Genomic DNA, 21841 nt, shown 5'->3' with positions numbered 1-21841 from the left:
CACCTTGAACTCACTGGCACAGGAAAAGACTTTCTGAACAGAACATCATTAGTACGGGCACCAACATTAACAATTAGTAAATGGGATTTCATGAGACCGAGAAGTTTCCGTACGGCAAAGGACACTGTCATTTGGACAAAGTGGCAGTCTACAAAATGTGAGATTTTTGCCAACTGCACATCTGATAGAGGGCTGATATCCAAATAAATAAAGGACTCAAAAAAACTATCAAGAAAACAGCCCAATTTAAAAATGAGGTACAGATCTAAACAGAGACTTCTCAAAAGAGGAAACTCAAACGACTGAGAGACAAATAAATGTTCAATATCCTTAGTCATCAGGGAAGTGCAAATCAAAACTAGTTTGAGATCCATTTGAGTTCACAGGAATGACTAGGACAAGCGAAAGCTCATGCTTGCGAAGACGAGAAGTTAAGGAAACACTCATCCATTGCTGGTGGGAGCGCAAACTTGAATAGCCACTATGGAAATAAATATTGCAGTTCCTCGAGAATACAGGGATTGATCTACCTCAAGGTCCAGCTGTGCCACTCCTGGGCATATACGCAAAGGGCACTTCTTTCTACCACAGAGATGCTTGCTCAGCCATATTCACCTCTGCTCTGTTCCTGACAGCCAGATAGTGGGAAACTAGATGTCCTTCAACAGATGAATGGATAAAGAAAAATGTGGAACATTTACACAATGGAATATCACTCAGTCAAAAAGGGAAAAACTGAAATTAAGAAATTCACAGGCCAGTGGATTGAACTAGGAAAAAAAAAAAAAACATCCTTAGTGAGGTGGCTCAGAACCAGAACTGGGAAGACAGAGCCCCAACTGGTCATACTTGTCACGAAATGAAGCTCCTAGCACTAGGATTAAGTTACATCTAATTGAGATGTTGACCGAATGGGTCCCGTGGGAACCCCAGCATAATTGAGGCTATTGCTGAGATTATAGGTTGCTCTCTACAGACTGATGGCAAGGACCCATTGCTGAAGACATCACTGCACAACTCATGGAACACGAAGTCAAATGGATCCCCACATAGAGCCTTTACCCCTACTGGCTTCTGTGCAGGAAGGTACTAAACACACTACCAAAGAAGTAACATAAACACCAAGCCAGCCATAAAGCCTTTAGTCTACAATGGTGTCCTGCCTGTAAGATACACTAGTGCCGTGGTAGCACTCCACCACTGTGGGAGTAACTACCCAATATCCAGCTGGACTGAAGGCAAACTAGTAAGACACTCCATGAGATGGAACCCATACCTGACAATGCATGGGTTACCAAGGATCTGTGACTAGATAGTTCAAGAAGCCACGATAAAACTAAATATTTCTATTCTAAGTAGATGCTAGATAGATAGATAGATAGATAGATAGATAGATAGATAGATAGATAGATGATAGATAGATGCAAGCATGCATATATATACATACAGAGACATAGATACATAAATATAGATATAAAATGTAGCAATAAAATGGCTCCTAATGACATTCTGCATACTCATAGGTAATTGCCTTGCTCAGCCATCTGCAGGAAAGCTTTCTCCTGCAGCACTGGGAACAAACACAGAGACCCCCCCACCCCCAGCCAGACATTGTGCAGAGAGGGAGAGACATTGACACATTTGACCCTGAAGGGGATGTCTCTGACCAATTCCTCTTCTCAGGGTTCAGGGGACCCCACTGAAGAGGAGGCAGAAAAAGAGTGTATGAGCCAGAGATACCTAGAAAACAAGGCCTTCTAAATCAACACGATCAAAGCCTATGAATTCACAGAGACTAAGGTAGCATGCACTGGGCCTGCATGGGTCTGCACCAGTGGGGTCCTAGAGCGGGAAAAAGTGGACACATGCCCCCATTCCTAAACCAGATGCAATCTCCATTTGATAATCATTTGCAAATGAAAATTCAGGTTCCTCCAAGGGTGTTTCACTGGGGATATTCTTAAGGGTAAGCTGCGTACCCAGAAGTAGATGGCCAACAGAAACCAAACTCGACAGCATCATTGAGGGCCCCTTATCTCATGATGGCATGTCAGGGCTTTGCTTTTTATTTTAGTTTTATATTTTGTTTGTTTATTTTTTCCTCTCTTTTTTACCCTATAGGTCCTTCGGGTATTTATTACAGTTTACAAGTTAATGTTTTTATGGGATTCCTGAGTGTGCAAATGATTGGGCCTCTGCCCCTATACCCATTTCTTGGGCCTTCCCTTGGGCTCTTCTCCTTCCGTTTGACTGTTTTGTCCTATTCCAATGTGTTAGTTTTTGTTCTATATTATATTTTATTTCATTTTTTATTATTCTGTAGAGACCTTACGGGGGTTGGTGCAGATGGAGGGGAGGTGGGGAGGAACTGAAAGAGTAGAGGGAGGGGAAACCATAATCAGGATATATTATGTAACAAAAATCTATTTTCAATAAAAATGGGGGAACATATTGAGCTCACAACTTCTCCCAAACAAGGCAACATGGGCTCCAAGGGCCTGAATGTGACTTGTAACCTCTGCCCAGAAAAGTCCACATCTGCACTAAATTGTGCATCCAGTTCAATCCAGCAGAGGTTTCTGATTCCTTTGAAGAAACCCAGGCCTAGGAATAACAAACAAAACCAAATATAGACACCAGGCATGTTGTCCCATGGTGTCTACTTTGCATTTAAGCAAAAATGTGTGCTTGGCCAGGGGTGTAACTCAGCAGGGGAGCGTGTGCTCAGTGCGCTCTGGGACTTGAGCTTGATTCCAAGTACCAGAGAACAGACCATAAAATAGAAGGAAAGGACTAAAACAGGGAGGAGAGGAGGAGAGGAGAGGGGAGGGGGAGGAGAGGAGAGGGGAGAGGAGAGGAGGGGAGGAGAGGAGAAGAGGAGGTCTTTGAACTAACATCACACACTCAGCCCCCTCTGCTCCTGTCTCTTCCATGGATTCTCAGAGCATCCTGATGAAGGCTCCTGCATCCAGAATCTCAGAGCATCCTGATGAAGGCTGGGCTCCTGCATCCAGAATCTATCTCTTCTTTACTAGTTGTTGGCTCATCAAAGATGGCATCACCTGCCCTTTATAACTCACGGCTTCCCCCACACACACACACACGGAACAGCACTTAGACCCCCACAACCAGACAGACAGCACGGCACAGGCAATGTCCTTTATTATACTGTACACTTATCTTTTTCCATGAAGAGAACAACATTCAAAATAAACCCAAAGCAGGAGCAGAATTGTGCCTGATATTGAACAGTCCGTGACGTGGAGAAGAAGCGATGGAGACAATCCTATTTACACAGAAGTAGACACAGTGGGAAGAGGACAGGGACCCCACGACTTCACATTCACTAGCCAAGGCCAACCGCGCTGCCTTTGGCCAGAGCTGTGGGTACCCAGAGTTGCAAAACACAGAGCAGAGTGATGCCCTTTGCCTTCCCAATACCACCCAAGTGTCAGATTGAGAGGCCTGGACTCGACTTCTTTTCAGATACCAAGTCTTTCTGGCATTATCAGAAAAAAAAAATATCCTAGAAAGAGGAGCTACCAGACATAAAGAAATATCAAAGCTCTGTAGGCCAGAATTCTCTGTTTCTAAGCCCAATAGATGGTCAATTATGGGGTCACTTTGGGAAGCTTCTGCCGTGACACGCTCTCTCCATTGTAACTTCAGCACAAGCGTGTTTTTGTGCTTCATTGTGGTTTACGCTTTTAATAGAATGTGTCCTAATTCTGTTATTCCTAATCTTCAGACAACCCCCCTCCTGAGACCCAAAGACGTCAAGCTCCTCTCTCAAGCCACAGCAAACTCGCTGCAGACCCCTGGTTATCAACTCTAAATGCTATGCTGCCTCTGCCACACCAAACACCCACTCTGACCATTTCCATTTCCCCTCTGCTGTTCTCAAAAGAAATGAACGAACGTATGTAGTGAGCTTCATGGGGCAGAAATGACTTCTTTGGTAAGAGCATGTCAGTCTTACATTGCCAGATCTAGAAAGTCTAGACTGGATGATTGTCCCGCAGGGGACTGCCTCCTGCCTGGGCAGGAGCACCCTCTGAAAAATTAAGGCAGCGTAGGGTCCTTTGCCGAGCAGGGTATCTGGGGTGAGCTGGTATCCCCTTTTCTGTGCTTTCTTACTTGACTCTGGAGTGAAGACTGACAGAAAGAGGTTAAATAACATTAATGTTCTTAAACAAACATCTCACAGCTCACAGAAAATAATTCTCTAAAAATACGATGAAATATCAAAAGTGTCAAGGGTCATATACAGTACTCAGGAGCACACTGGTCCTGGGTAAACCCCACTATTTAAAAAAAAAAAGTCACAAAAAAGAAACCAAGCATTACTTATGATAAAGCATCAACCCCCATCTGTTAAGTGGAAAGGTGGGTGCGGTGACCTCCTAGCACCTCCATGAGAACCTCCAGGGACTTTCGGGGTGCTCCACTCTACCTCCCCCTTCAGAGCACCTGGACTTGGAACCAAGAACCCCTTGTCCCAGTCTCACGAGCCAGCTTTGCCACAGAGCAGCACCTGTGCTTTAGTTTGGGGTTCATTCAGCTAGCACCACATCTCAACTTCACCCCAGGGACAATGTCTGCAGGAGGAGGGACCACGCCGATGGCAATGAGAGGATGGCGGGCCAAGGCTGACTTCGGGCACCCCGGCTTTCTGGGTGTGCATACTTGTGACAGCTAAGGTGGACTCGCTTCTCAGGGCCCCTGTTCAAAGGCTGACAAATGGCATCAAAGAAAAGGACAATAGCTCTCAGGGAGCCAGGAGGGCAAGATGAGTAACATTCTTCTGTCCTTTTCCCTCCTTAGTAGGGACTCTGTGTACTCTGTGTTTGGGGACAGCCCAGGGTAGGATGCACAGAGAGTTTCCTGGTGCACTGGGCTGTGAAGACAGGATGGGAATAGAGGGTCCGCCCTGGTCCCTCGGGAGTTGATACTGTGAGTAAGAGAGACCCTGTTTTCTCACCAGGGTGATGGGGAGATGGGAGATAGGAAGCAGCCTTCCTTTCCCATGGGGCAGCGGGGAAGGCAGTGTGGGCGAAAGTGTTTTGTTTAAATGATGATAAAATGTCTTTAAAGGTAACCCGTGGAAAGGAATTGCTACTCCTAAGAGACGTTGAGATTATCTGCTCACAGGGCTCTGACTTGCACCTATAACTCAGGCGCATGGGAGAGCCTCCCCCTTCCCAGCGCTCCAAGACATTTGCCACTGGGGCTGAGCCTTGAGCTGAGCTGGCCTTCTAACATGGAAGAATCAAAAGTCCTTGGATTTCCTCTAAGGAATGACTCAAGGACCCTGACTCAGCACAGAATATTGTGTCTTCAGAGTAAAACATCTTCCCATCCCCCGCTGGCCTCACCCGACCTTTTGCATACTCCAATGGGACATGTTAGTTTTTCTGTGTGCCTCCTATAAGGCCCCAGTGAGCTCAGTGACTTCATTTTTCCTTTTCATCACACACACCTGCAGCACGGAATAATACTATCACAATGGCAAGTTATGGTTCTAAATTTCAAATAGGGTCATAGGAGACTCAAACCATAAACACAAATCCCGAAGAAATGCCATGGATTTATCAAGCCATTCTTTCCCGCAATGAGCCAGAACTAACCACCAGAGGGCACTAAGTGAACCTAGAAATTTTCTGACCCCCACCAACCTTTCCTTTCCAGTTAGAATATCCTCCCAGAACATGAGGAGCTGTGCTGTGATGTGGTGGGTCCCATTGTGCCCCACAAGGTGTCAACTCTAGTCAATGAAGAAACATGTCTTTTTCAAAGCCAATAGATCCCCCTGCTCAGGACCTCTTCCTGTCTGCGGGGTTGCCAGGAGGAGGCTTAGGAAGTGTCTTTGGACCATAAAGAACCATGGCCACCTATCAGGCTGCCCTCAGGCACCCACCTGACCCCACAGGACAGAGATCTCTGCTATGCCTCAATCCCCAGGAAAGCCCCTGGAATCACCCATGTGTCACACAGAGCATGACCAGTGTGTGGCCTTGTCAAGGGTGATTCATCTAGCTGCCTCTACCACCTTTCTGGAGTATCTCACTTGGTGGAACTTCCTCATTGGTTGTCCGGCTACATCCTTCCCGTCATGTCAGTTTGGGACGATCCAAACAGCAGGAGCTAAAGTAATATTCTGGAATATACCCAAACCAACCTCAGATTAGCTAGGTAACGAAGTCGGAGGGTTTCTGCTGAAAAGCCCGGCGGCATCTACCAGTCACATTTTAGGTGCCAAATAAACCCAGCTCCCGCACAGAGGCTCAGAAACCAGAGTGGTGCTAGGTGGAAAGAGGGGGGTAACCTTGGCTCCCACACAAACCCCATCAGGTTTTGGTTGGGCTTTTGGTATCTAGCCAAAAGCCAATCTTCTCTTGGTCTCGATGAACCGAAGGTTTCTTCTATGGTCTGAAGTATAAACAAATTCAGGAAGGGGTTCTGCCAGAGCCATGGACCTCAGTTCAGGCGTACACTGCGACTGCCCTCCAGCCAAAGTTCCAGAAGCCATGCCCCATCCCTCCTCTCATCCTCCTCCTCGAGGCTAACTAGAGTTCTCCACACTCGCTGCCTCCAGGCCCGATGAACAGAAGGTGAACAAAACCGGAGTCACGAAATCATTGGTAACTGGGGAAACAAGAGGGATGGGAAGGGTTCTTCCCGGAGAGGAATCCCACGGCGGCGTCCACACGGGGGGGGGGGGGGGGGGGGGGGGGGGGCGGGGGGGGGGGGGGGGGGGGGGGGGGGGGGGGGGGGGGTGAAGAAGATGCCCTTGACCCGGATGTTGACCCATGGGTTCCTCCTCCTCGGGGTCAGGCTCAGATAGCCAGCCAGTGCCGCAGCTGCAATGATAGACAACAGGACCAATATGGTTGAAGACAGCCAGCGGGGACTTGGGGGACAGGGGCCAGCTGGTTGGAGCAACAAGAAGCAAAGAGAAGACAAAACAAACAGCCTCCTTCCCAGCACAAACCCAGAACATCATCCTTAGCTGGTACTGAGACTGTATGCAAATGAACCCCCCCAAAAGAGGGGGCTCAGCAGGCACCACCCACATCCATGGGGCCAGAAGCTTTAATTAATGCCCTGAAGCTGTGCCTTCAAGATTAGAAAATGCTCAGCTTAGTTTGGTGACGCTAATGTGACAACTCAGAGGTAGTCTAGAACAGGAACATCCCAGCACAGGTATCCCAGGACTAGGAAGCAGCAGCCGCAGCAGGCTGACTGGGCACCCACCACCTTAGCCCCTAGGCGGGAGCTGGCCAAACACCCAGCTCTTCCCAGCTGTGATCCTGCTTGGGCACTGCACGGAGAACAACCAGAACCCACCCTGCCCTGCCCGGCCACCCCCCAGGTCAGTTCGTCATCTACCTGGAACTGCCTCACGTCTCTCTGGGCCACCAGGTGGTGCTCATTCTCCGGCGTGATGCCATAGGCCACTCTCTGTGAAGAAGGGGGACAGGGGTGGGTCTCAGTGGCCCGAACCTCAATCTCAGATGTGACCAAAGAGCTCAGATGTGAGGTCTTCGCTTTACAAAGTAAGAACTCTTGGAAACACTACCACCACTAGTTTATAAGGCAAAATAAAAGTTATGATGTAACTTCAGGATAAAAGGTATTTCTGTTACGTGCATGCGCGCGTGTGTGTGTGTGTGTGTGTGTGTGTGTGTGTGTGTGTGTGTGTGTATACGATGCATACGTGTAAAGGAAAATGAATCATTTCAGAAAGCCCTGGTTTAGGCTCACCATATTATTATAATTAGAAAAATGGCAGTGGGTTCAGACAAGGAGAGACGGGATACCTGGGGACATAGCACACATTAAAAGGGGATGGGCATGGCTGAGCTTTGCCTTCTCCTGGGAGCAGCTGAAACAGCCATAGCACTGGCCAGCAGCATGCAAAAAGCACCTCCCATAGGCCAGATTCTTTACTTAGCATCCAAGTGTCTTTCTCTTCCAAGGTACACAGTATTATTCTCAGGTTACAGATGTGGAAACTGAGGCTCAGGATGGATCACCACTCGGTAAATGAGGTGAGTATGCCGACCCTAAGTATTCTCTTATCTCCCTCACCCCAACAAGCACGCCACCTCCCCCCTCATCCCACAGTAGCCATCCCAGAGCTCACCTCCCAAAGGGAGCCCCGAATGCTGAAGAACTTGTAGATGACATAGGCGGGTACCAGGATCATGGATGAGAGGGCGATGCCCCACCCGACCCAGTTGGCCCAGGGAGGATAGACGTAGTCATCATAGGTAAGCGGCTTGAAGTTGATGATACTGACCACCACAACAAACTGGAGGGAAGGATGGGGGCAGGGGGGAGAGATGGGTGCGGGAGAAACAGAGGAAAGAGAGAGGAGGGAAGAGAGAAGAGAGTGGAAGGGATAGAAACAAAACGAGATGAACATAGGAGGAATGGGAAAGAAGCAATCAAGAGGCGAGCGATAGCGAAGATTCAAGATGGCAAAGACAATAGGGGAAGAAGACAAAGAAGAAGAAACAAAAGTGACTTTGGAGCCAGCACAACAGCATGTGGGGGGTTGTTCCTGTCTGAAGACTCACTAAGGCAGATTGTCCCCCACCCCTACTAAGGAGTCCTGCCCACGTGACCCGGCTTCTAGATTCCAGAACCTCCTCCCCTAGGAAATAAATATGCCCACCCCACCCCCCAACCTGGACTCAGCAACCCTTCTATAGGTACTCCAGCCACACCCTACCCACCAGGAGGAAGGCGGGGCTGACGAACTTCCAACACAGTCTCCAGTACAGGCCTGGCTTAAAGCCCATCATCTGTTGGATGTCATTGCTGAACCTGTCCACACCTGTGGGCACAGAGGGCAATCCTGTCACCGAGAGTTCACAGATGTAGGACCGGGGCCTCCCCTGAAGCCATTACATGATGTTCTGGCAGAGGGTAGGGCAGGTGACAAGAGACTGACACCTTGGAATGCAGGAGACCTGGTGGGCACCTTGCTTATGGCAAACATGAGACAGGACAAATTCTGGGACAGAATTCCCTTTCAGGTGCCACTCTGATCATCTTACAAGAGGGAAGCCAGAGCTCAGAGAAGGAGGACTTGACCCAGGCTGAGGAGCCAGGTGCCTTGACCCCAGGCTGGCTCTGTCCCCTTCCTGTGAAAACAGTGGGTCTATCCATACATGCACACACATGACACCCCTCAACCATAATCTGAAAGAGACCATTGGACGCTCACACTGCAACCTCTTCCAGAAAGAATATGAACAGGATTCACCTACTACTGTCACAGAAGGGGAAGTGAACAATTGTGACACATTTGACAATTGATATCACAGTCCAGCTGCAGAAGAGTTCAGGGAATAAAATACAGGGAATCTATTTAAGTTTGAATTTCAGACCCATAATGAAAAAATCAGTATCCGGAGATTCTATGCAGTATTTGGGTCATGCTGATCTAAAAATGTGCGTTCATCGTTTATCTGAAGTTCAAGGTTAACTAATTGGGCATCCTGTTTTGTTTGCTCAGTCTGATAACTGCACTGTCAGGTGTGGTGGCAGTGATCTGCAGCTCACGACTGGTTCTCTTTCAGATGCTGGCCCCCATTCTCTCCCAGGCCTTGCAGCCCCAGTGAGCTAAGGACTGGAGAGACTTAATACCTATTACATGAGCTGCTCTCTTCTGGAGATCTGGGTGTCTGTCCTGGACATGAAAAGCCCTTTTCCTTCTCCAGGTAGACAGACTCCAGAAGCTCTGAGGACAAAGGTTTGGGACATCCTCACTTACCATAAAACCAGGAAACTCCGATAGCTTCCATAAGCACAGCAAACAGAATGGAGGTGCCTGCCGCGAAGGTATCCAGCAGAGTCAGGACATAAATCCCTCCCTGGGGCACAGAGAGAAAGGGCTTGAGCCAGTCCTGTTATTAACAGTCACCGACTGTCCTTCCTAGCTCATAAATCCTACCTGTTCCCATTCCCACGTGCTCAGAGCCCATTTACAAACACGGGTGTCAGGGCTGTGACTAAATGGGTTTGCGTTCTAACTTAGGGCTCTCGGAGCTGCTGGCTTAAAGACTCATGCCTGATAAACAGCATGGTAAGCTTCCAGGGGACCTTTGCAGGCCCCAGGTCAATCCGTAGTAAATAAAAGTGCCTGGAAGCCATCAGCCCCAGATGTAGCGGGAGGCAACCGTGTTAGAACACGAGGTTCAGGATAGTAGAACCCCTGTGCTCAGCCCACACCCAGCCCAGCCCAGTTAACAAAGCTGAGGACATAAGAAGACCCAGATGGTCCCACACCCAGACTCACCTTGGTTATACAAAACATGGCCAGAAGGAAGGTACCTATGGTGACACCAAAGGTGAAGAGTTTCCGGTGTCGCTTCAGGACCTGGAAGTCGTCCGCCAGCCCTGTGATGACTGCTTCCATGCCTCCCATCTGTGGAGAACCAGGAGGGGGCAGGAGTGAAAGGCTTGCTGTAGGTTGGGATCAGCCTCAGATACATCAGGCTCTCCGGAAACTGGCAGGCCCTGCCTTCCTCCCAAGACTCCTTTCCCCCTTTTCTGCCCCAGTCTCAACCACGCTCAAGTTATATGGGATGAGTTAACTCTTGCCTGCTTCCACAATGGGTCCCTAGCCCCTGACTCACTCAGCCTGAGTGGATACTGATGAGACATAGAGAACCAAGGGATGGATATATTGCCCAGATGATCCATTTACATGCAAATAGAACCTTCAGGAAACAAGGTTTCCAGAACCTTGAACTTCTCCAGAATGGGAGTTTCATACCATAGTATATGACAAGGGTTCCTTACTGCCTTTTTTTATTATTGTTTTTATTGAGCTACATAGTTTTCTCCACTCCCCTTCTACACTCTCCCATCCTTACCGCTTTTCCAAACACCACGCAACGTGGTCACTTTAAGTACGGACTCTGAGTCTATGCCTCGTGAGCCACGGCCGTGACGGACGATAATCACACATGTCCCTTGCTCCTCTCCACTGCTCTTGGCAGACATTGTTAATCAACCTCAATCTGGGGTCTGGAATCGGCCTCAGAACTCTCCACCACACTGCTCTGGCAGACCCATCAAGTAAACCCAAAGACAGCCAGATCTGCTGGCCTGGCCAGCCCCTCCCCTAGGCATGGGAGAATGAGGGCTGGAAGCAGACACAAAAAGAGGGCAGGAACTTAATTTTGCACAAACTAAATAATAATAAAAAACCCAGGAATCTAGTAATAATAGGGTCCGAAATGTTTGTGCTGGATGTCAGTAATAAAATACAATGAATGGGAAAGCTCTGGTCACAGAACATTCTATTCATGTCCCTTCTGACTTCTGGCTCCCCGTCCACAGAAGCAGAGTGTTAGGCTGGCTTGTCTGAGGCCCAGTACAACTGGAGTTCCTGTAGGTTTCTGGTTTTGACCTAGGCTATCATTCTGAAGGAAGGCTCACTTCATTGTTCGGACTAAAACAGGACCCTTGGAAACAGACCCCAGACCGCAGTAGCCCCACAAGCTGAGGACTGGTATGGATTACAGTGGTGGAGAAGGGTGTTCTGAGAGGTGAACTCACTGAGCTGTCCAGACCCAGAGCCAGAAGCATCAAGAAGAACAGGACAGCCCAGAACGTGGATCCTGACAGAGTGGAGATGGCTTCTGGATACAGGACAAACACAAGGCCAGCTCCTGTAAGAAATATTAGGGCCTGATCAGTGATGGATGTTCAGTTGGGGCTGCACAGGGCAGGGGAGCCCCAGGCAGCCTCCAGACCCTTGGTCAGTCATGTGTGGGCAGCAGACTCAGGAACTGGGCACAGGAGATGGAGCCACAGCATTGTTGTGCTGTTGTTGAGATCTGTAATGTCCCCCAAGAGGCCCTGTGTTGAAGCGAAGCCTTGATTCCCAGTTGGTGCAATTTCCAAGTCATGGGAACTTCAAGACAATGTAGTCTTCCATTTATTGAGAAGACCCCTTTGTAGGAGATGTGGGGACCCAAGCTCCTCTTCCCTCTATCCCTTTTGCACCTTGGCCATTCAGGGTGTTCCATCATGTGGGCCCAACACCGGCCCCAAAGCAAGAATGCCAAGTTGTCACTCACTAAACCTCCAAAACTGCAAGTCAACAAACCCCATCCTCTGCATAAGTCAGTTCTCTTGTGTGTTTTGTCCATAGTGATACAAAGCAGATGAACACAGCCCGTGCATGGAACAACCAAGCAGAGAGAGCAGAAGCTTGCCTGAACAGCTACGAACCATGTGTGGGAAACCCACTTTCTACTCTGTGGGATTCTCCTCTGATTATCAGAAACTCATGATCCTCAGAGTCCATCCAAGGCTGCCCTTCCCTTGTCTCAACCTCCCTGCAGCCTGAAGAACACAGAAGGCCATAGAAAAGACCAGAGATTCAGGGTCAGGCTGACAAGAGCCAAATGCTGATACCGCTGCTCAGTAGCCCATACTGAACTTAAATCCCAAATCACTCATGTTCAAAGAGGATCTTCTGACCCTTGCCTTGCAGCTTTGTGAGAGCTCAGTGGGGGTACGCTGCAATGTCTGGAACATAGTTTGCCCCACTGAAATACATGCTCAGGCTTGCTCCCCTATATAGTACTGTGAAGAGGCTGAGAACTTTGAAGCTACAGTTAGATGTTAGTGAGACTAACCCATTTTCCAGGAGGTCTTACTCCCTAAGAGTTGGGGAATCTCATGGAGAGGGTTGTTATAAATCAAGGCTGTCCTACAAGCATGGCTCTTTTGACACACAGGCATTTCTACTTCGTCTTCTCTATAATAAGATGAACAATGTATGACCTGCACTAGAAGCCTACTGCACAACCGATCTCCACGCTCTAGGCTTCCAGAGGGGTAAGCTAACTAAAGATCTTTTGTGCATAAATCACCCGGTATGAGCACCTCATGCTGCCTCCTGCAGACCCAGCGCTATGAGGACTTCAGGAAACAGATTTGGTTCTGGTTATTAGTTAATTAGCTCAGAGACTGGTACAAAGGAGGCAGCTTAAAATGTGCTCCTCTTAGGCTGTTAGAGGAAAGTTTTGTTATATACTTAGGGGCCACAGTTGCCAGGAATGCTCATGATAGCCTCAAGGGAAAGCCCAACAGATGGACATCCAAAAACCTCCACCGCCAGCCCTCACGGGCCTCCAACCTTAGAGGCACTATGATTTAACTCGGTCCGTTTTTCTTTAGCTGGAGACAAGGGGTCTGGCCACCTACCTTCAGTGGCAACATCCTCAATCTTGACCTTATGTTCATGGGCCATGTAACCAAGGATGGAGAAGATGGCAAACCCGGAAATAAAACTGGTAACACAGTTGATGGTGCTGGTCAGCAGGGCATCCCTGGTAGAGAGAGAGAGAGGCTGCTATTGGCAGTGCAGGTCCCTCTGACTCCACCTCCACTCTGCTCATGAACCGCTGGCCAGCTGTGGAATCTTCAGTCACACCCAGTCTCAAAGGCCACCCCTTCTTTCCACTGCCCTGATGTCACATGGACCCCAGTGCCTCACGACCGCTGGGTTAGTGCCTGCTCCAGCAGTGTGGAAGCCAAGAGCCAACCACAGGCACGGGTAGACTCTTGGGGCTCAGAGTTCCTCTCCCCTTAAGTAAACTCCCCGCGGCTTACTCTGTCTCCTAGCTCCTTGTGTCGTCATTTCAGAACGTTGCTAAGATGATCCACCCTTCCTTCTTGGCTTATTTATCATGACTTCCAGTATATACTCTTGGAACAATAAAACAAGCCACTCGCTGATCCTCTGACACACAGCCTCTCTGTCTTTGTCCACGCCCTTCCTTAGGACACAGGCCATCTGTACCACACCTGCCTATCGTAACCTCAACTGTCCTCCCCAGCTTGCCTCAAATTCACCTCCAGACTCTTAATGGCAGCACCCTACTAAGGGGATGGCCATCCCACTTCCTGACCTCTCTAAAATCTCTCCTGGTGGCACACCCATCCTGTTCTTTCTTGACTCAAAGAAAGTGATTCTACCTTGATTGTTAAATGGGGTGAGAAAGTGATCCCAAATGTGTCTCACCTCTGAGGTCCTGCAGGAAGTGGCATTGGGTGCTCACTGATCCAAACTGGAAGTGGTCTCTTCTGTGCCCCATCGGCCCTGACATCTAACCTCTGACCCAGCCAGCCTTCACCAGCCTGTTCATTCTGCCCCTGCCTCACAGAGTACCTAACGGACAGAGTCAGGCAGCTCCATTTTCCTGAAAGCTGTGTCATGCTCCTCTGTCCCAGCAATCCTCCCCATAGGCTCCCATAGCTGCTGGCCTCAACTTTCCCAAGAGATGTCGTCTAGTGAAATATGCTCCTCGGACCACATAGGCTGATCACTTTGAGGTTCCCAGGATGGCCAGGATGCTCCACAGAGGACAGGTGGTTTCCTGTCTAGATAAAGCCCTCTCTCCATTCCTCTAAGGACCAACCCCGGGATTCAAAGCATTGGCGAGCTCTAAAAAAGGGCTTACCTGTAACAGTTGTTGTCAAATTTATTGTAACTGGCAAATGCAATCAAGACTCCAAATCCAGCCCCCAAGGAAAAAAATATCTGAGTCGCGGCATCGATCCATACCTGAAACCAGTGAACACAAAGTCATTGCCATCTCTGCTTCCGAAGAAGGGCACTGCCTCCCAGAGAGCGCCACAGACCAGCAAATGAGGTCTGAAGCAGACATGGGCTGTACAACAACAGGCGGGAATCTCCCTAGCATCTCTTGGCCTTGGGCAACAAAGCAATCACGTCCTGGGGGAGCCCGGTGAAGCCATTTAACATCCAGATTTTCAAGAAAGTTGATAAACTACAAATTCTAGGATATCAGGGCAAGACCAAAGGGTCCTGGTCATCTCAGGAGTTATGAAGATGACATCTTGAGGAGATATGATTACTCCTACACGTCAAGCTGCAGACATTGGTAACCAATGAGGGCCTTTGAAGACAATGGGAGTTTACTTTCCAGTGCCCTCTCCCTGGTGACAAAAGTATATATAGCTGGTGGACTAAAGATTTGAGCCCTTTTCCAATCTCTGTGTCATGGTTTACCCTAGTCAGTCTCGCTTCTCCAGCATCCATGCTAGCCATACACACACACATATACACATACATATATTATTTTATATAATATATACATATGTATATTATATGAAATGTGTGTATATTGTATGTATGTACATGCATGTGTATATGTATGTATATACATATAATATCCATACATACATGTCTTTGTATGTATGTGATATCCAGTGGACCTAAACTAAGGTACTTGAGTGTGATGCTGCCTGCCACATCTCTCCTTGTATTCTTCTGGATTTCCCCAACTTTCCATTACACTGGGGGAAGGCAGAGCCACTCACTGAAATGACACTAAGGACTCAGTATCTACATATCTGAGTGAATGAGCGTAGCTTGACCAGTGCAGAACACATGGAAGCCGGTTCTGCTTCACAAGGTTCCTCTTTCTCAGAGTTACACAAGAAAGAGGTTGCTTCTTGGTCTTTGCTCTACAGCATAGTGGTAGGCTGGACACTCGTCTAAGAAAGAAACATATTGAAATGTACCCCTTCTTAATCCTGTTACTGCACCCATCGCCATGTGCCCGTAAGAAGCCTCCCTCTACCCAGCCCGATGCCAGGTGACCACCGGGCACTCACCGTGGCCTCTTTGAGGCGGTAGAAGTCTATGTGCAGGTAGGCATTGATGCCATTGGAGGCACCAGGCAGTGTGACACCATGGACCAGGAGCACAAATAGCACAAAGTAAGGCAGGGTAGCTGTGATCCACACAACCTGAACAACAGACAAACGGCTGTGAGACTCTTGCTCTGCCTGTGAACAGGGTCTTTTCCCAGAGGCCAAACATGCCCTTTCTCAGGTTCCTTCTAGCGTATGAGGCACCATCTTCATCTCAGGGCCCGTCCCTTGGTCAGACCCCGGGGACAGAACAATGAACAGATGCAGGGCTCCCTGAAAAAGCTCAAAACTCATAGCCAGTCACTTAGGAAATAGGACTCAGACAGAAAAGGCAATCATCGAGAGCAAGAGCTAGGTTCTCAAAGCCCCTGATGCCTTTTCCAAAAACTGCCTTTCCCGACCTCTTTAATATACTTCGTACAGAACTGAGCACACTCACCCTTCCCCTGGAGGTCATGCTTCCATCACACTACAGGGATTGGTTGTTGCTCTCAACTTCATAGGTAGGCTATTTAAAATTTCCAGCCTTTCTCCCTCATTTCTCTCTCCACTTCCCTGCCCCTTCTTTGCTATCTCTCCTTCCTCTTTAACACTTTCTCTTTTTCATATATGTGCTTTTATTTCCTTCAGTATAGAGGATAGAGCCCAGAGCCTTTCATACATCAAGCAAGCACTATCCCACGGAGATATAGCTTTGATTTTATGTGACACTGGCTCACTTGTAGCCCACGATCCCTCAAACTCATGATCCTCCTGTCTCAGTCTACCAAGCGCTGGGATGAGTAATGTGTGCAAAACACCTAGCTTCTGTTTTCTTTATCCATATTTAGGTGCATTCTCTCAAGTGTGTGGTATATATCACTGGACAGAAAACAGAAAAAAAATCTCCATCTCAGTAGGAGCAGATAGAGAACAAGACAAACTCTCTTTGCCGAAACACAAAAGAAAGAGATTACCTTTAGAATTAGAACAGATATCCCTGCCTAGCTTGGAAGGACAGAGAAAGAGGTGACTAGGAGGCTTGCCATCTTCTCTGATCCTTCGTGCTCTTGGCTATACACTGCAGTTCTGGTTCAAATGACCTAAGGTACAGCCTTGGCTCTAGTATTTTTTTCTCAGTTGATGTTAAAGTGTAGCCAGGGTTAAATGTCTTCATTCTTGATGCGGCTGTGGGCTGTAGCATTTTCTAGGCAGAAGAGTTGGGCCCAAAACAGAACAGTGAGCCAGGGCTAGGTAGTCAGAGCCAAGGAAGACACTGCTGGAGCGTGAACGAACACATAGATTAAGGGCCAGGTAGGTTCCCCTTACAGTTCAAGCACTCTGCCCCCTAAATGGTCCATACATGACTCCAGAGAGAACACGGAAGACTGAAGACATGACTGGGGGTAACGTTCTTTGTCAGCCTAGAAAGACATGGGCTCAAAGCAAAGATTGTGACAAACTCACCCATTTTTCACACCTGTGTTAAGAAACTGGAATTGATCTCCCTTATTTCCTTATTCCTGGTCTGTCTGGGTTCTTAAAATATTTGGTAGGTGAATGAATGAACTGTCATATAGATGAAAGGATGAAAGATTGAGGTAAAAGATGGAATGAGCCAGGCGGTGGTGGCGCATGCCTTTAATCCCAGCACTCGGGAGGCAGAGGCAGGCGGATCTCTGTGAGTTCGAGGCCAGCCTGGTCTACAGAGCGAGTTCCAGGACAGTCAGGGCTACAGAGAAATCCTGTCTGGGGGAAAAAAGGAATGAATGGTTGGATATAGAGCTATTTTTTTGGTTAAATGAAAGGACAGATGGTTGAGTGGAGAGATGGATGGATTCAAGAGCAGGTGAGTTACAAGCCAGAGGGTTAGTGAACAACAGAGTCAGTCAAAGAAAGAATGAAAGCAAGAGAGAAAAAATGGGTAAGGAAACAAAGTGAGTAGGCCCATCACTGGTGGGCACATCTGGTTGGTCCAGAGGGAACTAGAGAAGGTTCCTCTGTTTGATACCATTCAGGTAGTTGCTCCCCAGTTCTATAAATGTCTTAAAATATGGGCTTTGGCTTCTGTGTTCCTTGAGAGGCTGTGGATGCATAAATACAGAGCGCACACTTGATAACAAACGGGGAGAGAAACATGCCCTTGAACACAAAGCCACTGCATCTGGGTGGCCTCGCATTGGTCTCGGATGACTCAGTCTGTCCAGCTGGGACAAACGGATCTCAACCCTTGGCAGTTGGAACAAAGAAGAGTCGTCATCCATCCTGATTCTAACAGTCTCCTACGACTCTTGTCAACAGCTGCGGCCCAGCTGCACTGTCGTCCTACCCTACAGGCTGGGTGTGACCACACTCCTCCTGTGGAAACAGCACCCAATGTTCTGACTCCAAGAAGTCTCCCATGGGGCGCGGAGGTGGTCCTGCACTGGCCATGAGCGAGGCTCCACATGGATTTGGTTTACCCAAAGAAGGCATCAAGGTATGATGGAGCCCACAATGAGGGCGTCAAGCATTAAGGAAGAGCTGCTTTTTCCCCTTGACCTTACATTCAGAGTTAAAGTTTTTGGAGGCGAATGCATTTTCAGCCATCTGGAACCTTTTTCAAAAGCTGGAGGACAGCTCCCTCACACCCCTAAAAAGGAAGAGCCCTTTGAACTCTATCATCTCCATCCCAGACCTCATTTTAAACATGAGATAAAGAACAAAATGAGCAACGCTTTTTTCTTTGTTCTGTCACTGAAAGCGTAGCTTTTGGTTTGGGGTTTTTGTTGTTGTTGTTGTTGCTGCTGCTGCTACTACTATTTTTGCTTTTTGTTTTGTTTGTTTTGAGGCAGAGTCTCACTAGGTAGCCCTGGCTAACCTGCTGTAATCGATCAGGTTGACTTCAAACTCTGTTCCCTGAATGCTGGGGTTAAAGGCATGTTCCACCTTGTCCACGCTTACACATAAATTCTTACCCCTTAAATGTGTCTGTGGATAATTTAGGAAGTTCCACAGTAACAAATTCCAAACCAATGGCTGATCATAAAAATAAAGACAACCGTGGCTCATAAAAGGAAGACCCTCAGATGGCAGAGCTTCCTTCCTGTGGGGTGGTTATTTATATTCTCAGTGTTGGAGAGAATAACACCCACAGAGCTTCTCCAACTGCAGGTCTAAGAGTACCCAGAGAGGCACCATAGTAAAGCTCAAGATTTCTGGTCCTTCCTAAAGAGATGCTAATTTGGTGTGGGTGGGACAGGAGCTCCCATTTTTGATGAGTTTCTGGGTGACATTAATGCTAATAGCCCATGGACCTCACCTTGAACAAGAACTTCTTGGCCTGATGTCTGGACACATAGCAAGGCTTGCATACTTTCAATAATGGTACCTCAGCATGTCCCTGGACCCACACTGCTGGGAGGAAACTCCCTACAGTTTGTGGCCAGCTAGCCTAGCCTACTTGACAATTGCAGGTAAGTGAGAAACCCATCTCTTAAATAAATACATAGTAACAACAACAACAACAACAAACAGTGCACAGGAATGACAATCTGTAGTCTTCCCTCTGGCCTGCACATAGACACACACACCCAAATACATATGTGCACTCCACACACATGTGCTCACAAATAAGAATGAAATAATAAAGTAAATATCCACACTGTATCTCTGTGAAATTTCATTAACTTTTCCAGACTTAGGATTTGTGGTCTTTGACTTGAGTTCCAAGGTCATTTTCCTAACAATGAAGATAATCTTCAATACAGAAGAAGGTATAGGATATGGCATAACACTAATGTTGCTTAAGTAAACAGCACGCTACACATAGTTTGGTGTAAGCCTGGATCATATGTCCTGTGTCACTCAATTCATAACTTAGTAAAGACATGAAGGTAAGCCAGACCCGCCTGTCTATTGACTTAGTAGTGGGAAGAGGCCTAGAAGTAGGACTTGACTCTAAATGAAAATGCAAACAAAAAAAGCTTTTCATCTATTAAATATTCTAAAACTCAACCCCTAAATCTTTCAGGCTTTCTCTCTCTTTCCAATTCCACCACCTCTTGCTAGAATTTAGGACACAGTCTGTATATTCCCACCATCCAATCAACCCAAAGGCCAGCAGTGAGGTGGGTAATGACTGGCTGGCCCTGGACATCTCTGCCATCTCATGCCCCTGGAAGAGAGGGAGGCCTCTGAAGTGTCTCAAACTCAGTGCAGTGTGCAAACAGATTGGGCAGGAACTCAGGAGAGGAGGAGGTGAACCCGGCTTCTGACTCCCTCTGACTTCCTTCTATTCTGAGGTGCTTTCTGGGCCGACACAGCTGTCACTGAGTGTGTGGTCTGGGGTGTCCCCTTCCCCTGGTTCGGACTAGGCTCCTACTCTCCCAAGAGCCAAGCAGTTGGTTTCTTTCCAAGCCTTCGGCACTTGCACGTTTGACTCATCCCAGGCCCCTCGGAGGCGGCGGGGCGGACTAAGAAAAGCTAGTGTGCTGCTCTGGAAAGACATAAGCAATGCTCTTGGTCAGTTAGTTTACAAAGACAATTAAAGCCACAGTCACTGGAATGTCCAGAGTGAGGCCAAGTCCAGAAATGTCCTCCGCGGAAGACCACCTGGGGCCTCTGTGTACTCCAACTTCTGCACTCCGGGGGACGTAGGCAAATGGGCCCTGGCTTCAGCTGACGCTGCAGAGCCTCTCACACCCCTCTTCAGGTTTCCACATATAGGGTGCTTTCCTGGGGAAACATTCCTCCTCACCTCAGAAAGTGCATTTGGCCAAAGGAACTGAGCATGCTCAGCCATTCCTTCCTCTGTCTCCTTCCTGGCAGCTTATGACTGTGAGGAATCAGCTTGGGTTGCCATGTTAGAATACTAATGGCCCCACAGCCATCTTCTGCAGCTGTCTGAATGGGCTGTGAGGCCAATTCCTGGTACCAAGTGCACACAGAGAACCCCAAGCAGGGCTTGTCTAGGGCTTCCACACCTTGGTGACTTTCCTTACACCGTTTCTTCTGGTGAGAAATGTCTCCTTCCTTCTCACTTCCACCCATGCCTATCCTTATAGGTGCAGCAAAAATATCACCTTCCCCATGGCTTTGCAGACTTTCCTGGCTGAGAAAAGCATCCGTTGTCCACAAAGGTGGCATCTTAGACTTTTTGACCATGGCACCTGGTAGGAAACCCACTACCTGCCTCGTCAAAGTACAGGTAAACATACACGCGGCTACATCTGTCTGTCAAATAGAGCTACCTGATAAGCTGGCTTAATAACAGTTTAAAAAAAAACTACAGCTTACATTTTTATCAAGATACAACTGGACTACCTAATATGAAATTATTCTAAGATAAAATTAATAATAATCTAAATGTAGTTATTGATGAGAGGTGTTTATTTGAAGGAGGCTGAACACAGATACCTTTGGCTAGAGACTGAAATTGCTGGACACCTCTGCTGACCCCAAGCCCATCAGGACCACAAACTGATAAAGCCACTAAGGAAATAATCTGTCTTCTATCTGTGTGCTGCTACTCCTGGCATCTAGGATAGCACAGAGTAGGTGCCCATAAAGGCTCAATAAGTCAAGCTTAATAAAGTCCCCAAAACTTACCCACCCATCCTTCAACCTATTTCTAAGCATTTACCAGAGACCTACTATGTGCCACGCATCAGGATGATAGTGATCCTAGACTGGTTTTGTCACTGGGACAAAGAGCAAGCAGGATGCAAGCAGAGACCGGAGGAGCTACTGTGCATGGGGTCTCTCCTGCTTGGAGCAGGTCTGCAAAGTCAGTTGTCATAATGCGAGATGTCCAGGAAACATAAAAAATCTACATGGAAATGATCCCGAACCCTCTGACCTGACAGACAGCTCTGACTCCAGCTCCTAGCCAGACCCAGCCACTAGGATGTTCCAGTCAGGTCTCCAGATATGGCCCAGGTAATATTACACAGAGAAGAAGAACCATCTACCTGAGCTGGTCAACTCCTAGAACTGTGAGAAATGACAAAATATTTACTATTTTAGCTCACTGTATTTTGGTGTGGCTTGTTCCAATGCCCTACATAAATAAAACACTAGAAAGGACACCTCCCAACTTTGTTGTCTTTAATTATAGCCAAGTTCTAGACCACATGGAGTCCCAGTAGGGTTGTTATCTTCAAGTTAC

General features: G+C 47.9%; 1 protein-coding gene across 1 annotated transcript in view; it reads right to left on the bottom strand.

The window, feature by feature from the left end:
- Positions 1–3144: 3144 nt before the first annotated feature.
- Slc6a2 (solute carrier family 6 member 2) overlaps positions 3145–21841 on the bottom strand; it is a 40744-nt gene continuing 22047 nt past the window's right edge. Inside the window, exons 6-15 of the mRNA XM_050144431.1 lie at positions 15676–15810; positions 14496–14599; positions 13237–13361; positions 11578–11690; positions 10310–10438; positions 9785–9884; positions 8742–8842; positions 8147–8314; positions 7390–7461; positions 3145–6860 (exon numbers count right to left, since the gene is read on the bottom strand). Of these exons, the coding sequence (XP_050000388.1) occupies positions 6837–6860; positions 7390–7461; positions 8147–8314; positions 8742–8842; positions 9785–9884; positions 10310–10438; positions 11578–11690; positions 13237–13361; positions 14496–14599; positions 15676–15810 (1071 nt within the window). The 3' untranslated portion in view covers positions 3145–6836. The remainder of the gene's footprint in view (positions 6861–7389; positions 7462–8146; positions 8315–8741; positions 8843–9784; positions 9885–10309; positions 10439–11577; positions 11691–13236; positions 13362–14495; positions 14600–15675; positions 15811–21841) is intronic.

The sequence above is a fragment of the Alexandromys fortis genome, unplaced genomic scaffold (assembly GCF_014885135.2).
Source record: "Alexandromys fortis isolate MF-2015 unplaced genomic scaffold, M_Fortis_MF-2015_v1.1 scaffold_1, whole genome shotgun sequence".
Taxonomy (NCBI): Eukaryota; Metazoa; Chordata; class Mammalia; order Rodentia; family Cricetidae; genus Alexandromys; species Alexandromys fortis.
The sequence above is the reverse complement of the archived record's forward strand: the minus strand, read 5'-3'. Positions and strand labels throughout refer to the sequence as shown.